Source organism: Bactrocera oleae, chromosome 4, assembly GCF_042242935.1.
Source record: "Bactrocera oleae isolate idBacOlea1 chromosome 4, idBacOlea1, whole genome shotgun sequence".
In the NCBI taxonomy this organism is placed as follows: Eukaryota; Metazoa; Arthropoda; class Insecta; order Diptera; family Tephritidae; genus Bactrocera; species Bactrocera oleae.
In genome coordinates this window covers 48,644,798-48,662,262 of record NC_091538.1, presented here as the reverse complement: position 1 = coordinate 48,662,262, position 17,465 = coordinate 48,644,798, and the positions used below count along the sequence as shown (strand labels likewise).

Genomic DNA, 17,465 nt, shown 5'->3' with positions numbered 1-17,465 from the left:
CCTTTTTGAGTTATAACACATTCAAAAATCTCTACTGAAAAAGATTCAGACATTCACTGTTTTATCAAACGCTCACTGTATATCTTGTTTTGAATGTATTACTACCGAATTATTGCTACATATCTAGGTATACAAGTACTCCGGCAGTTACTGAGAGTACCAATGCTCAACAAGTAGAATTAAGTTTACTCCAACACTCATTTCGGCTTCGATAAGCTAATCGGCATAAGCGACTCTGAATTTTGACTTTCATTTTTACGAATTCCGTTTTGAGATGCTTTTTCGCGAATACTTTGTTTTGCCGTATCTCTCTAGCTCTATATGTTTGTAGCTGATGTGCTTTGTTAACATGAGGTAGATCTGCTAAAAGATACGAGTATGTGGAAGTAGAAAAACAACAAAAGCAATAAAAAAGCACGACGAAAGCCAAACAGTGCAAAGTATGAAATAATTGTGGCAAGCGGAATAAAACGAAAATATAAAATGGAATTATAAAAAATAAATAAATAAATAATTGAGATTGAAAAAAGTGCAAAATGAACACGAAAAGCGCAGACTAGAAATCCAAACGTGAATAAGCTGACGAACTTTGTAACTTCAGTCGCGGTGTGCAAGCGAGTCTGACTAGATCGTGGCGGTGTGCGAGTGCGACGTTGGTTTGTTTTTCAAATTCTATTTGCATTTGATTACAAAATCACTAGGTGAATGTGAGTTGCAGTGAAGCGATAAACAACAACAAAAATAAATAAGCAAGCAACTAATAACAACAATAAACACGGTGTACGAGTGAATTGACATATTATATTTAATAGGTGACCCCTTAAGGCCGACGTGAATTCCAGACACACATAAACACACACAAATAACAATATATAGAAAGTAAGCATGGATCAAAAGCGCGCTATGCTCTACCCGGATATCGATCCTGCCACACACAATGCTGCCACACGCGATCATCGCATATCTGCTTCGGCCGCTATGGGCTTGCCTACGGAGGCGCCACCTTCATATGATATGGCTATAGCATCCACATCTACATCCAGCGGCCCAACAAGTAATGGAGGAAGTGGCGCAGGCAATGATTTGGTCGACGATGGCGCTACTGCGCCGCTGGGCTGGCAGCCCAGCGCTCCATCACCAGCGACCACACCCGTAAAACAACCGCCAGCGCCAGTACCTCCGCTCCGGCAGCCACGCACAGCACAGCAGACGCCTCAACCGCATGACAGTCAGACAAGGCCGGTGATTGTGGTGCAACCGTTGCCAAACAACCAACAACGGCAAACACGCTCGCCGCCAATACAAACAAGTAAGTGTACACAGTGTGGTTTATTTTGAGTGTTGTTGTTTTTGGCATATTTGAAATTGTTGTCTGCACTTAACTTTGTAGTTAGTTTCACTATGCATCGTTATTTTGAAGATAAAGGGGTTATCAATATGGTCGCGTCAATCGATCAGAAGTTCGTCGCGGCTTTTCGTGTTTACCGCCGAACGAAGTTTTGAAAGACTCCCAAAAAATTCTCCAAAAGTTTTGTTTAATCCCTGGTATAGTTTACTTTTATGATATAGGTACATAGATCGTTTAGAAATTAGCATAGAGATGTTATCTAGATTCAACTTGAAGTTGGTCCGCAAACAGAGTTCTATCAGTTATAAGCTGGTTTCGAACGAATATTTTTCGTGTCTGAAATAACCCCAAGGATTATTCAGCACACATCTTTTTCTCCCCAAGAAACAACTCATTTGTCGGATTCGTCGATATCAAATCACTATAGGATATAGCTGTCATTCAAACTGATCAATTAAAATCAAGTTCTTGTATAGGAAACGTTTAATTTCACAAGATACCTTCACGAAATTCGGCAGGGATTATTGTCTAAAGCATTGCCGCAATATCCGAATATATTGTGAAGAACGTACCACAGACCTCATTTTATACAAGTATATGGTTCCTATAATAAATGAACTTGGGAAGGGTATTACTTTTGCGCAGTCGAAGTTAAGATTTTTTATTGTTTTTATTTCTCGTTGGTAGAAGACAGCGTTATAATCGCATCCACATCGACCGACCCCAATTGAGAACCCCTGTGCAAACACAAATAATTGCATATCTGTTTAGTTAGGAAACGCTAACCACTTTTATTATTTTTTCGGTTTTTTGTTTTAATTTGAATTTTCGCAACTCAAACTTCTACGCTCACAAAAATTATAAAAGGAAAATAGTTGAAATATTTGCTTTTATGATTTCTTAGCAAACATACCTAAGCACGCGCACTTGTATTCAATGCAATTCGCGTTACATATTTAATAAACAGACTTAATAAACTTAAGCGGAAACTTTGATGCTTATTGATAGCGTATAATATAGGATTATTTCATAGATTATTCGATCTAGTATCCAGCATATTCACAAGTGGACATAATTTATATAGAGGAAATGTAAGGCGTAAGGTTTCACATTCTGTATTATTTAAAAAGAAGATCTAGCAAGTTAAAACACTGTGAAAGATCGACGACACTTCTGAGTGCAACCAAGGAGAGTACTCTTGGATATTATTGCTTTAGGGTTAAAGTTCTATGGAAAAATTTTTTGTAATAAAATCGAAGAATACAAATCTAACAGACGTTCCACTGCTGAACGCCCAAAAGTCAACGGCTCTTCTGAGCAAAACAAAAGCATATATCTGGTGATTTATTCATAAGGGTAATTAGAATTAATATCGGTGCTATAAGCTTGTTGTTCCTTTGAATGGTTTTAGTCAAGTATGTGAAGGGATATAAAGCTCGTAGTCGGTGTGGGTTATGGAAGTTAGGCCATCCCTTAAAATTCCTTGTAGTACACGACAATTTCCTGGACAATATTAATCTTTTTACTATATCTTAACTTAGAAGAAAAACTTCTTGTGTCTTTTCCTTGACCCCAAACCTTGTATTTACCTAAACTAACCTAAAAAAATAAAATAATTTTAAATATACTCTAAACCGATTTCTTGTAGCTAGTACCACAGTGCCGATAAAACTAGGTCCGCATCCATGTGCGGTTGCGTGCCCCGTTTGCGGCGCCAACGAGACGACACGATTGATCTTCACGCCTAACACACGAACGCACATTTGTGCGGGATTACTCTGTCTGGCCGGGTGAGTTACGCCACTGTGCAGTGGATAGTTAGCAAAACTGTTATTATTATTTTAATATGGCATTGTAATGAAAATGAAATTTCTATGCATTCCATTTCCAGTTGGTGTTGTTGTGCTTGTACGGTGCCCTATTGCATGAACAGCTGTCGGACCGGTAATCATTATTGCTCGCGGTGCAACACATTTCTGGGTGTCTATAATCCGCGAAGAGCGAGAAAGTGAAAAAGTGAAAAAGTGATAGACTTTCCCACACAAACACAGTTATGTTTGTGTCTGTGTTTTTGGGTGAATACTTATATTATGTAATGTTTTTATAGTGATTTATTATTATAACTATTTTTTGTTTATTAATTTCACTTTAACTCGCCTCAGTCAATCTCATTTGCTGCGTATGTATATTTATTGATATATATATATACATATCTACAAACATGCAGCCATACATGTTTTTTACTTGTGCTGAAGCAAACATTTTACAACAACAATTTTTCTTTGTGTGCGTTTTGTAAACAAAATTTATTATTTCATATGCAATTACTTTAGGACAAACTGATAATAATTAAAAAAAAAATATGCATGCGATATAATCGTACAAGGCAATGTTGAAGTTTGTTTTTCTGCTGGCGATAACACTCTGGATTATAAAATACAAGTTCTATCTGTTTGCGTCTACAAACACACACAGATATACATACACATTTACAATTATGGTATAACAATAAAATCTGGCGTACCTTTGGCGCATCACAGTGCCTGGCACGTCAGTCAACCGCACATTTTTTCTCTTTTCATAAAATGCAAATATTTGCCCACTTAGCGGCTATTTTAATATATAAATATGAATATAACAGTAAGTATATGAATCAACAACTTAGCATCTGAAGCAATTTATCTGCTTTCTAATCGAATGATTTAGAAACATGTGAGGAGATGGACCCAGCCTCCTAGATAGCTATATATAATATAAGGTTCGAAACTTGGTGGAGTAGTACTTTTTTTCGAGGAATATGGTTTGTAGAGGACTGTTCTCTCGGTTAACTTTGACAAACTTCTCCGAATTGCAATTGGACTTTGTTACGCACTCCTTTGAGGTGCACTTGCGATAGCATTTCGTTGCCAAATATCATTGCAAAATTGCAAACCCGCACAGTTTGGACAAATTCTTATTGTCCAACCTCTAATATTGATGTTCGAATTTGACCTGCAATCACAGACTATATTATTATACCCTGAACATATTATAACAAGTTTAACAAGAATTTTAAAACGCCCAGAAGGAAACGTCGAGACGGAGATATAGATATATTTAAGTGATCAGTATGTCGAGCTGAGTCGATTTAGCCATGCCCGTTCGTCTACATATACGCGAACCAGTAGTTTTTGAGAAAGCGATCGAAGTTCTGTACACGTCCTTTCCTTCCAAAGAAGCAGCTCTTTTGCCGGAACCACCTATATTGTATCACTATAACATATAGCTGCCATACAAACTAAACAATCAGAATCAAAGGCGTGTAAGGAAAACTTTTTCATCTGAAAAGATATATTTACGAAATTTGGCATGAGTTATTGCCTAAGGCAATGGGGCAATCTCTGAAGAAATTCTTCAAATGGAACCCCTATGGCGTATATCTGCCATAGAAACTAATCGATCAAAATCAAGTTCTTGTATGGAAAAATGTTTATTTGTGAAGGGAATAATAGCTTCGGTGCAACCGAAAATAACGTTTTTCATTGGTTTATAAAGTTACAATATTTATACAAACTATTTACAACTTAATGCAGTTTACTTATTAAGTCTGGTTTTATTGCATAAAATTTAATTACTGTCATCGTCAAATCAATAAAACAGTTTTCATTTTATTTTTATATCATAGACAATTCAAACTCAGTTGGATTGCGAAAAAAATTCAAAGTTTTTAATGAAAATAACAGTGCAATTGAAATCATTCTTCAGAGAAATCAAATATTTTCAATTTGGCGTCATTGCATTTGACATAATAAAAATCGAGGTAACAAATATTTGTAATCCAAATGAACATAAGATAAAAACTATTTTGCGGTATTTCGTCTCTAGCGCGATCTATCAGACACATAAAATTTTCAACATTTTGCCTCAGTGTTCCAAATATATGGTACACCAAATCAGATTGTAAACAAGACATAAATATCTCTTTAGTACACTTTCATATAAAAGAATAAGAAAGGAATAAACCGCAAAGAAGTTCGAAGATTGCAAAGAAAGTTCAATCAAATATTACTACTCTCAAGTACATCAAATTTTCAGTCACGTTCACGCTTGTTGGCAGTGACAAGCATTGATGTTTGTGAATCGGATGGCGATTTCATTGATTAAACAGTTAAAAATAAACCGAAAAATAATTTTCAATTATATGAAGCCACGAAGTTAAAAGTTCCGATATCAGTGTATCAACGTTGTAAGGTTAGGTTTGGTTAGAGAGTAGATCCTAAGAAGGATCAAACTTGGACAGCTTAAACGCCGGTCCGTTGTGGTACCCAAAACTCCTATGAGCCGGATCAATAGACGCTTACATGTCGACAAAGCGATTTATGCCTATGACAAACTTGTTGAGACGGCCAATAACCGTTTCGGCCAAATCTTCTGGTCCGCCCATTGGTCCAGAGCTAGAATGCTCCCTCGTCGGGATATGAGCAGAGAAAAAGCTTCCTCGAGTGGCCGCTGTGACGCAGTGATCCAAATTTTCAGGAATGCAGCTGAAGGAGGAAAGAACTGTGGCGTGTCCTTGTTCGGACCTCTTCAAAAGAGGTGTATGAGACACCCTGTATTTTTATACCCTGAGCAGGGTATATTAAGTTTGCCACGAAGTTTGTATCAGCATGATGAGCTGAGTTGATTTAGTCATGTCCATCTGTCCGTCTGTTTGTATATACGCTAGTATATACGAGACCCTTAGTTTTTGAGATATCGATCTGAAATTTTGCACCTCTCCTTTTCTCACAAAAAAGCTTTTCGTTTGTCTAAGCGGACGATATCGGACCACTATAGCAGTTAGCCATACAAACTGAACAATCGGAATCAAATGCTGGCATGGAAAACTTTTTTATTTTTTAACAGATCACTATATCATATAGCTGTCATACAAACTGAACGATCGAAATAGAATTCTTGTAAGGAGCCTTTGTATTTGTGAAGGCTGTTATAGCTTCGGAACAACCGAAGTTAACGTTTTTTTTTGTTTTTACTTTTAAGTAATTAAGCTACTCATATTTTCTCATTTAACGCCACTTTTTATTTAAATATGCTATGTCAAGCTCTGCATTATATTGATAAATGTACAAACACACCAGCGTTGCCACCTTCATTGCCCATAATGGTCACATAAGCGTAGGCGTTCACACTGGATCTCCAACATAGTTCACTCTTAAACGCGAAGCTTGTAATATTTTTCAACAAAATTGATTGTTTTCAGTATTGTTTTTTTTTTTTGCTGTTTTAATAACTGGTTCTGTTTCAGAAACTAACTTGAATTTACTGTTAAACCTAGGTGCATATATGTCTAAATTGATAAATATTCGTATATACATATGTTATTATGTCTGAATATGTGTTTATATACGATTATGTTAAGCGTCATAAATTTACATAGAAATATATCGATTTAAGTAGATGAAATCGAATTATATACAAACAAATGCACATGTATCCATATATGTACATATATATATATCTCAGTTAGTATATGTTACTAGTATCGTATGTTTTTATTTCCACCATATATTTTTACCCATACAATAAATATACAGCTCGAGCCATTTTCGGAAAGCAATGATGACTATTTTAAATCGGATTTTTTCTAATATGCATACATATGTATGTATTTATGTACATACATTCTTGTAACATATGGTAAATGTTCAACTTCCGAATGCAGTAGAACTAAATTATGGAAATATGATTAACTATTGAAATAGATACTCGCAAACTTAAAATATGTACTTTTATAGATAGCCACATACTCATATATACAGTGTGTAGGTACTCAAGATTACAACTGCTTTTTATTGGGATTACCTAATTTTTCACATTTCAAGTTCCATGATGACAAACGTTTTCAAAAAGTATTCTATTATAGAGGCTTTTACTTATTTCTACAAATCTATATTGTATCCAAGGAGATATGGCAAATGTGGATATGTCTCTCGTTATATGTTTTGCAACTAGTATTTATCCATTTTTTAGCCACTTATTCCAATTTTAGTTTTTTCTTAATATATTGTATATTACATCGCTGTTTGGAACTAGTAACTTTCCCATTATACCATTATTAGTACTGGGATTTTTATACTCTTGCAACATGTTGCTACAGAGTATAATAGTTTGTTTACCTAACGGTTGTATGTATTACCTAAAACTAATCGAGATAGACATGGAGTTACATATGTATATATAAATGATCAGGATGAAGAGACTTGTTGAAATCCGGGTGACTGTCTCTCCATCTGTCCCTGTCCCCTAATAGTTGAGATATTTTTAAGAAACTTGTTAAATATATATGTTCCTCGGCACCCAAGGGAGATTGGTATTGTAGATGATCGTAATTGATAATTAATAATAACTGATCAAATGCGCCACAAGCATTAAATTTCACAAAAAAAATGGTGAGGAAGGGCTTTATAGGAGCAGGTGTAAATATTGGAGAATATATCTCAGGAACTGCTAGAGCAGTTTCAACCAAATTTAGTGTGTAAGAATATCCGTTCCTAATATACTTTGTAAAAAAGGGCAAAATCGGATTACAATCTAGCCTACTTTCCATATTACGAACTTTAAAATTCCATTTGATTATTTCACTTTACACTAACTAACATAAAACATCAATGAAGTTATCAGAATAACATTTTTGCACAAATAGATATTTCATCCGACGCCCAAAAATTATCAAAATCGGACTATTACTTTTCAAGGACGCAGACACCAAATATGTGAACCGCAGTGCATATGGCCGAGCATATCAATCAATCTGTGAGATATAGTAGTGTAATTCGGGGAGTATATTCGGGTTATTACTTCCCTTACTCCCTATTTACCTAATATAAATATTTTCGAACTTACGGTTGACTTCATACCGCAACTATCGGTCTATATGCATGAAATCTTAATGAAATTCTGAAAGAACCTTTCTAATAACAGTGCATCCTCTTGCCTAAAGTGGATGAAATCAGGGTTTTAATTGTATATAAAGTTTTCCTAGTTTAAAATAAAGTTTTACCAACGCCTGAAGGTATTTCCGCGGCTTTGATCCTTGTAAGTTGCGAGAGTATATAATGTTCGGTTAAGCCCTTCCTTACTTGTTTATAATAAGGATTGAGGAGCAAAAATAATTATAACCGACGCAGAAGATGTTTATAGCAACAGTGGCCAAGTTAAGATTTGCGGTCAGAACGATTTTGCTATGTGTCTGGCCAGAGAACGAATATCATTCATATAAGTTCTCTGATTATTGTCAGAGAATGTTGATGAGTAGAGAAGGAGCAAATGTTAAATGAAAACTTTTTGAGTACTAATTTGTAGTTCCAGATGAGGGAACATCGAAAAATATAACTTCGAAAAATAAAAATACACCACACAATATGCGAAATGCTATAAATAGACACAACGAATATTCCTATATGAAAAATCGTTGCGCATACCTATTTAGATTTATGTTTTCAATTTCTATGATATGACAAATTTATAATTATGAAAAGCCTTCTGAATTAAAAATCTGTATTACCGGTAAAAACCCCAGAATTCATAATAAAATAAACATTTAATAAGCTAGTTTTCTAACTTATGTATGTGCGTTGCGTAAGCAATATACTTATTAAACAAATGATAATAATAAAACGGTGGCTAAGCGGCCACGTTTCCACTTTTGTGGTGGCTTAGGTCGTAAACGGGAAGGGGTTAAGCACAATCCGAATACGAGCCTATACGTTCGAATCCTAAAACGAATTTTATTTAATTTTTTTATTTTATTAATTGGAGTCTAAGCATATCATAATTCAATTTCTTTAATAGCATATTTTACTTCCTGAGATAATTAAAATATATCAGGAAAATATAATATGTTCATGTTTAGGTTTATTGAATATTTCCTTATTATGCGTATTTACACAAATGTGATAATCACACATACATTCTTAAATACACGTACGCTGATGCTTGCTTCTTCTTGCCCCGCACAAGCAATGACTTTTGTCTACGCCTTTTGCTTTTTGCGAGTTGAACGATCGATGGCAAGGAGGGATTGGGGCGCACAGCCACATAATTATTTCAGATATATATTTTATTTATCGAATTTAGTTTAAAAACGATTATAGGTATGAATATATGTGTATTTATATATATATATATAATATATATTATATTACGAAAATAATTCATAAATGCATCAGTATTTTTCAATACTCATTAAGCAACATATTAATATATTAGGAGCCCTCACTTGACACGCCTCTGTGTATGGTGGCAAGCCAACGAAATAACGGCGAGTTCGCGCAGACATTGTGTTGTTGTAAAAAACGAAAAGACGACTTTGTCGACAAACATACATACATACAGACGAACCCGCATACATATTGACGGCAAATTTTGCGCATCGTCGCGGAGTTGACAAAATTTGTTTCAAGGGACAATTTTACGACAATGACGGTCGGCTATGTTGTCTCGTTTGTCCTTTTTGTAGTGGTTTGCTATTGAAAGTTGACTTATGCTCTTTTGAAATATTGCGATTACCGATTGGGCTGCATTTTCATAGCGTCGTATTTCGATAAAATGGGCTAAATCGACAAACTATGAAATAATGATAATAAGTAAACATATAAAAGTACTATATGCAGTGTGCTTAGAGTATATAGAAGTAGTTAATGATTTCATATACATGTCAATTTTATATAATTTTTTTAATTTAATGCCATATATAGTGAATAATATGCAAAAATATAAATATTATTTAAACTCGCTAAGAGGTCATGTTGCCAATTCTCCTTTTTGAAGTGAACATCAGACAAATTCTTCAATTTCTGATTTTTAGCAAATGTTGTGAGGAAGCAGCTTGTGGGCAACATACAAACGCGAGGGGGATGGTAGGATTTTCAGTGATACAAATTGTAAAATTGAAATTTTGCTGATTCTTCAATTTTACTGAAGACATTCAAATTATATCAAACTATAAGCAAAATGTATATACATACATATGCGCAGATGTTCTTTGATATGCGCATAAACAAAAATTGAAATAATAAAAATGAAAGTAATTGACTTCCGACAAGAAAATATAAATAATGAGGGAAATAATATGAAAATAGAATTAAAATATCATTTAATAAAAAAGGAATATAAAAATAAAAAAAGAGTATAAAAAAATATCTGATAGGATTTGAACTTAGGCAAAATATTTCACATTGCAATAAAGAAGTCTGCTATACAAGCAGCACCACAGACAATATCGAAGTCTTTGGGTTTAATCTGTGAATTCAAACAGCTATTATTGTTTACTTGCTTCAAATGTTCATATGTCCATATGTAAATATTTTTGAAATTGCCTTCTTTCATTCGCATGTCCAAATATATTTGCATATATGTATACATATGTACATATGTATGTCCCTCAATATGTCTTTCGCAAAAAATCAAACATTCGCGCAAGTGACAAAAAAACGTAGACGCACCAGCATCGGCCAATAATATTCAAGCAAACTCGCGGCTTATTTTCTAAGTATTTTATATTACAACGACAACAAATTCATTCATAAGGAACGTGCGCTGCTTCAAAGCAAAGTGCGTTCGTTCATAACTCTGCGCCGCGCTATTTTTTCTGTGCGCCTGGTAAACCACATTTGGTTTTCATATAGAATTCCTACGCATATGCGAAATAAATGAATGAAATTGAGTAAAACGAGAAAAATTCAATTTTACAATTTGACAGCCACCACTGAAAATCCTACCATCCCCCTCGCATTTGTATGTCCACAAGCTGCTTCCTCACAACATTTGCTAAAAATCAGAAATTAAAGAATTTGTCTGATGTTCACTTCAGAAAGGAGAATTGGCAACATGACCTATTCGAGTTTAAATAATATTTATATTTTTTCATATTATGCACTATTTATGGCATTAAATTATAAAATTTATATCAAATTGACATTCATATGAAATCATTAACTACTTCTATATATTCTAAGCACAGTCCATATAGTACTTTTATATGTTTACTTATTATCATTGTTTCATAGTTTTTCGATTTAGCCCATTTTGTCTAAATACGACGCTATGAAAATGCAGCCCAATTGGTAATCGCAATATTTCAAAAGAGCATAAGTCAACTTTCAATAGCAAACCACTGCAAAAAGGACAAACGAGACAACATAGCCGATCGACATTGTCGCAAAATTGTCGATTGAAACAAATTTTGTCAACTCCGCGACGATGCGCAAAATTTGGCGTCAATATGTATGCGAGCTCGTTTGTATGTATGTATATAAATATGTATGTTTGTCGGCAAAGTCATCATTTGGTTTTTTTCAACAACACAATGTCCGCGCGAACTCGCCGTTATTTCGTTGGCTTGCCACCATGCACATAGGCGTGTCAAGTGAGGGCTCATAATATATTGATATGTTGCTTAATTTGTATTGAAAAATACTGATGCATTTATGAATTATTTTCGTAATATAATAAATTCATACCTATAATCGTTTTCAAACTGAATTCGATAAATAAAATATATATCTGAAATAATTATGTGGCGGTGCGCCCCAATCCCTCCTTGCCTGCGATCGTTCAACTCGCAAAAAGCAAAAAGCGTAGACAAAAGTCATTGCTTGTGCGGGGCAAGAAGAAGCAAGCATCTGCGTACGTGTATTTAAGAATGTATGTGTGATTATCACATTTGTCATTTGTGTAAATACGCATAATAAGAAAATATTCAATAAACCTAATCATATGAACATATTTTCCTGATATATTTTAATTATATTAGGAAGTAAAATATGCTATTAAAGAAATTGAATTATGATATGCTTAAATAAAAAAATTAAATAAAATTTTGAGTTTTATGTATTTTACGATTCGAACGTATATGCTCGTATTCGGATTGAGCTTAACTCCTTCACGCCTACGACCTAAACCACTATATAAATGGAAACGCGGCCGCTTAGCCACTGTTTTATTGTTATCTTTTGTTCAATAAGCAATTACTCACTCAACGCACATACATAAGTTGGAAAACTAGCATATTAAATGTTTATTTTATTATGAATTCTGGAGTTTTTACCGATAATACAGATTTTTAATTAATAGAAATTGAAAACATAAATCTAAATAGGTATGCGCAACGATTTTTCATATAGGAATATTCGTTGTGTCTATTTATAGCATTTCGCATATTGTGTGGTGTATTTTTCTTTTTCGAAGTTATACTTTTCGATGTTCCCTCTTGTGGAATTACAAATTAGTACTCAAAAAGTTTTTAGTTAACATTTGCTCCTTCTCTATTCATATACGTTCTCTGGTTATTGTCAGGTTGAAATCCAAAATGTTATGGTTGTTGACTGCGCTAAACGCAATACAAATACTACGTCGTACTGTACTTAACGAAAAAAGATTTCTGTATTAACTTAACGAAGACACAGCCCTAAAGTATATTTCAACTTGAAAGCTTATTTTTAGTTATACCGTGAGAAATTTCTTAAATAAATATTAACAAATTAGTTTAGTAGGTGAATATTCCCTCAGAGTTCTTATTTACATTAAATTAAATTTAAAAAAATTTGTTAAGTGAAACATTTGATAGAAATTATTATAATCGGTACTATATTCGCTGCTAGTTGTTTAAAGAAGACTACTGAACAGGGGTATTTTAAGTTTGCACGGAGTTTGTAACACCCAGAAGAAAGCGTCGGAGACCTTATAACATACATATGTATGTACATAAATTAGCAGCATGACGAGCTGTGTCGATTTAGTCATGTCCATCCATTCGTCTGTCTGTATATACGCTAGTATATACGAGACCCTTAGATTTTGCGATTTAGCACAAATCGCACCACTGTAGCTTATGGCTCTGTGGAGAACTTTTTCATTTGTCGAGTTATCTTCAATACATTTGGCATGGATTATTCTCTCCGAAGAAATTGTGTAGATCGCACTTTGTGAAGTGTATTAGTGTGGATAGAGTGGAATAACTTAATTTTAAATGTGAAGTAGATTAAATGAAAAAGTCGAAATTTCTCAATGCAAAAAAACAAAATTAGCATATTGATCTTGGAACAGCTTTGCTGAGCTCTTATAAGCACTACAACCTACGGCTCGTCTAAAGGCTTACTGATATAATCTGCCTCATTTAGTAATCGAAATTTCAATATATTATGAGTGCCTAAAAGTAACTTTCTCCAAAGCCAGTTCGATTTTCTTAATGAAATAAGCTTTATCAAAATTCCGTCGCCTCCAGCACTGATGTTTCAAATTTTGCCACAAACAAAATATTGAAACTATTCGAGCAGAAAAATTATAGCATTTCCCGATCGAATTGATGGCGGAGACAAAAATAATGGAATTACAAATACACATTCATGCATACACACTCACATAGATAAAAGTCGATGAAAATCTAATTTTATGACAGCACAAAAGAAGAGACATCACCATGCTACAAAAGATGGCATAGAAAATCAGCAAAATGGAAAATTGGCAATAAAAATGGCAAGGCAAAGAAAACACCGGAAACCATGCAGAAAACAATAAATTACAAATATGATGGCGCCCAGAAAAGAAAAAAAAATCGAAAAATGGAAAAAATACATTAATAAAATAACTGATTCACAACGATTGCCGTACAACTGACAGCGTTGCCAGGTGAAACACAATGACAGCTGCAATAAAGAGAGTCGCAACATGAAGTAATCTGCACGAGGGAGCGAAGAAATAAACGAAAAATTCGACATTGGAGCCCTGTGGCACAAAGTCTTGCCTGCGACGACCTGCTGCCCTATTGCTGTTGTTGCCACAACAACACCTTCAATTATTTGCAACAGTGATTGCAGAAACGCCAAAAGAAAGGATGAATTTTCAGCAAGTGAGGTATGGTTGTGTGTATGTGTGCGTTTGTGTAGTAGAAAAAGTATGTGTGCATGAGTCTGTGTGGTGTGGGTGTAGGGAGCGAGCGGAGAATTGCAGAAAAGAAACACGCCTTACTGTGCCTAAAGTAACCCCAATAAAATTGTATGTGAATACGGGGTATATAAAATATACTCTGATGCTTAGGTGATATATATCTACTATGTGTTTATATATTATACTATGTACTATACATATATACATACATATATATATATGTAGCTATATACGTGTGCATGAGTTAGTGACCGCCCATTTAAAATTGTCTTATACACATACATATGTGTTTTCATGCTGGTGTGCGAGTGAAAGCTCATAAAAGCATCGAAAGTTCCGCTTACAAATTTTGTGTATAACAATATTGTGAGCTCTTGGCACAATTTTTAGGTTTTTATTTTTTTACATTTAACAACGTAACTGTTTTTGTTGTTGCAAATTGTAGCGTTGTGCTTTCGTTATATTTTTTGTTGTTGTTTTATTTTTTCTTGTTGTATTGCTATTTGTTTCGTTTTTATTGTTGTTGTTGCTGTATTTTTATTGTTGTTGTTGTCATATTTTTTATTGTTGCTGTTGTTGTATTTTTATTCTCGTTATATCGCTATTGCTGTTGTAATTTTCTTGTTGCTTTATTACTTCCTATTGTTGCTGTAGCTATGTATCTTCTGTAGTTAATTGCGCTACATAGTTGCCACTAAAGCTCTCACTGCAAAATGCCGCTGCTGCCTGCGACACACTTTCGGCAAGGGTGTTGGCGCTGCAAAGCTCATACCACTCGAACTCTCACACATACACGCACTTGTTTCATTAGCCTGTCTCTGCCTTTGAAATTTTACTGTGGTGGAGGCTGGGGCTTTGTGGCACAAATTGTTTCACTCTCTTATATAAAGGGGTTGCCTTTTTCTCTAGCGCTTACCGCCTTGAAGTAGGCAACTAAAATCCAACCACAAAAACAAAACAACTCGGATCGATTGACCTACTTTTCGAACAAATACATATACACTCTCTTACAAGTACTCATACATTGTTGCGCAGCTGTCGATTTCCTGACCAAACGCTCTCTCTCTCTCTCTCTCTCTCTATCTCTCTCTTACCACCTTTCTCTTTACGCCACATCTCGCTTGGGCGCATTAACTGCTTTGCAGCTTTGTAGCTTCGCAGCCATTTGCAAAGCTATGCGGAAGCATTCCTTAACTTTTTGGCGCTCATGTCCGCCTTTCGGTGTGTATCTGCTGTGCTTCAGTTTACTTCCTTTTCCTTAAAATAGCAAAATAAATTGTTTATTCTCTTTTAGAGACAATCTGCTATGTATGCCACTTCGTGCCGCAGCTTCGTGTGCTTTCCTCGGCTTCCAGTTGAAATTCGTATATCGGTTTAAGCATCCTGTGTGCTGTCTGCTTTACATGTTTTATATTTGGAAACCTACTACCTACAGTAATGATATACACACACACATACATAAATGGGTGTTATGACATAAAAAATTTCTGAATTTTCGGATTTACTCATAAATTCGTATACAGCAGCATTGATTAACTTGACACGAGATATTTTTAGGCTTTCGTCCTTAAAATCATCTGCACCCACCTACACACACACACACATTCATAAATACTAACATACATACATATTTACAATTAATTATAATCAATTCGAGCCAGCTCAGTGTGGTGGACTTTGCTTGCTTCTAGCTGTCTTTACAGAATTTAGTAATTTTTGTTGTTGTTGTGTTTTTTACAACGATTGTGCCTTAAAAGGACTGCTGGCTTTTTGTGTTGTAGTATGTTTCTTCTCGACAAGCGGGTCGCTATCTAAACAAACTTTCTACCGCAGCTTTGCATCGTTATGTTTTCGCGTAACAAATGACTTTGGTTATTCAACGCCAGAAAATGTTCTATAAAATATGTTTGGATTTGCGGGTTTACGGACTAGATCCCGAAACAACAACAACAAAAACAAATGCTTTGTTGTAGGTCAAACACAAACACATATGTATCTGTGAAGAAAAAATTTAAAAAAAAAAAATTATTAAGATACAAAAAATAATAGAAAACATACTAAAAAAGACATAAAAAAATATTAGTAGCGCCCAAAGCAGCCAAAATAAATCACCTGTACCCCGCTACATTTACTTTTGTTTTTTTAGGCATTACCATATTCGTATGCTCATTTCGATTTAACATATCTTATATACTTTTTCCACTGCTTCTTAAAATTTAGCTAGTAAACTTTTGCTCTTTATCTTTTTTGCCTTTGCCGCTGAACATTTTCACTTCCATTTCAATATTGCTCGCTTTTTGCTGCTTTTTTAATACAGTTACTTTCGTACGTCCACGCATCACTGATAACTTTTATCTTATCTGACAGATATGTTTGAGTGCAGGCGATAAGATACACGTGCCGAAGTTTTCGCTGAAGTTTGTCGACAATTTTACTGGAATTTTTACTGAAACTAAATTCAATGGAGCAGCCTTTAGAAATGGTAAAAGTGAAATAAATTTATACTAGGCTCAAACCCATGGGAAACGAAAGATAAAATAGTAAAAACGAAAGGAAAATAATTTACGGGCGATCTGAGGTCGGGGAAAGGTAGGGGAGAAATTGAATTTTTAAGGGTTAAAAACGCTTTATCTCGATTTCCGACAAAACTACGAGTCCCATAGAAAAAGTTCGTTTTCACATAACCAACAAATTTTTGTTAAAAACTCAAATATGCAAGTTTCGTCTACATAATCTCCATCTATAGTCATGCTTTTTGTTATAAGGAAGCCTTCAAAATAAGTGTTTTTCCAACTTAAGCTACTCACATTCAGTAAAATCTTTTTTCGGAAGACACTTTTTGAGTTAGCGTTCATAGCGTAATTCATTCAATAACTAACTATATAAATTTCTATCTCTCTGGTCTTCCTGAACGGGGCGTTTCATTGGTACTGGAACAGTTTTGACGGCATTCAGCAAACCGGTACTTAACCGTGGAATATGCTGGTGCAGATTTGCCGTAACACCTATTGTTTTGCAGATAGATAGTAGAGTAGCGTCACTTTAGGACAATAACTTGAAAAAGATTCAATGAAATATCATGAAACTTTGACAGCATTCCCGTTGAAGTTAGCATTCAAAGACAAAAGTATTTTCAGCCTATGTACAATGATATATATATGTACATACATGATTTAAAGTGAAGCTGATGAAC

The 17,465-nt window shown here is 34.6% G+C and overlaps 1 protein-coding gene and 1 long non-coding RNA gene across 4 annotated transcripts in view; one reads left to right on the top strand and one right to left on the bottom strand.

Annotated features, from left to right (window-relative positions):
• Nucleotides 1-17,465, bottom strand: part of LOC138856881 (uncharacterized) — a 48,071-nt gene that overhangs the window by 7,364 nt on the left and 23,242 nt on the right. The gene's annotated exons all lie outside the window — the stretch shown is intronic.
• On the top strand, nucleotides 547-3,529 carry LOC106623142 (lipopolysaccharide-induced tumor necrosis factor-alpha factor homolog). Of its 3 annotated transcripts, none has more exons than XM_036362910.2 (4): nucleotides 547-701; nucleotides 813-1,309; nucleotides 2,997-3,138; nucleotides 3,240-3,529. In XM_036362910.2, exons 2-4 carry the CDS (start codon nucleotides 886-888, stop codon nucleotides 3,358-3,360), a joined length of 687 nt encoding a protein of 228 aa, XP_036218803.2. In that variant the 5' UTR covers nucleotides 547-701; nucleotides 813-885; the 3' UTR covers nucleotides 3,361-3,529. The 3 variants fall into 3 exon arrangements, with proteins under 3 accessions (XP_036218803.2, XP_014098028.3, XP_014098027.3); XM_014242553.3 differs by having other exon boundaries at nucleotides 568-707; XM_014242552.3 differs by having other exon boundaries at nucleotides 589-749.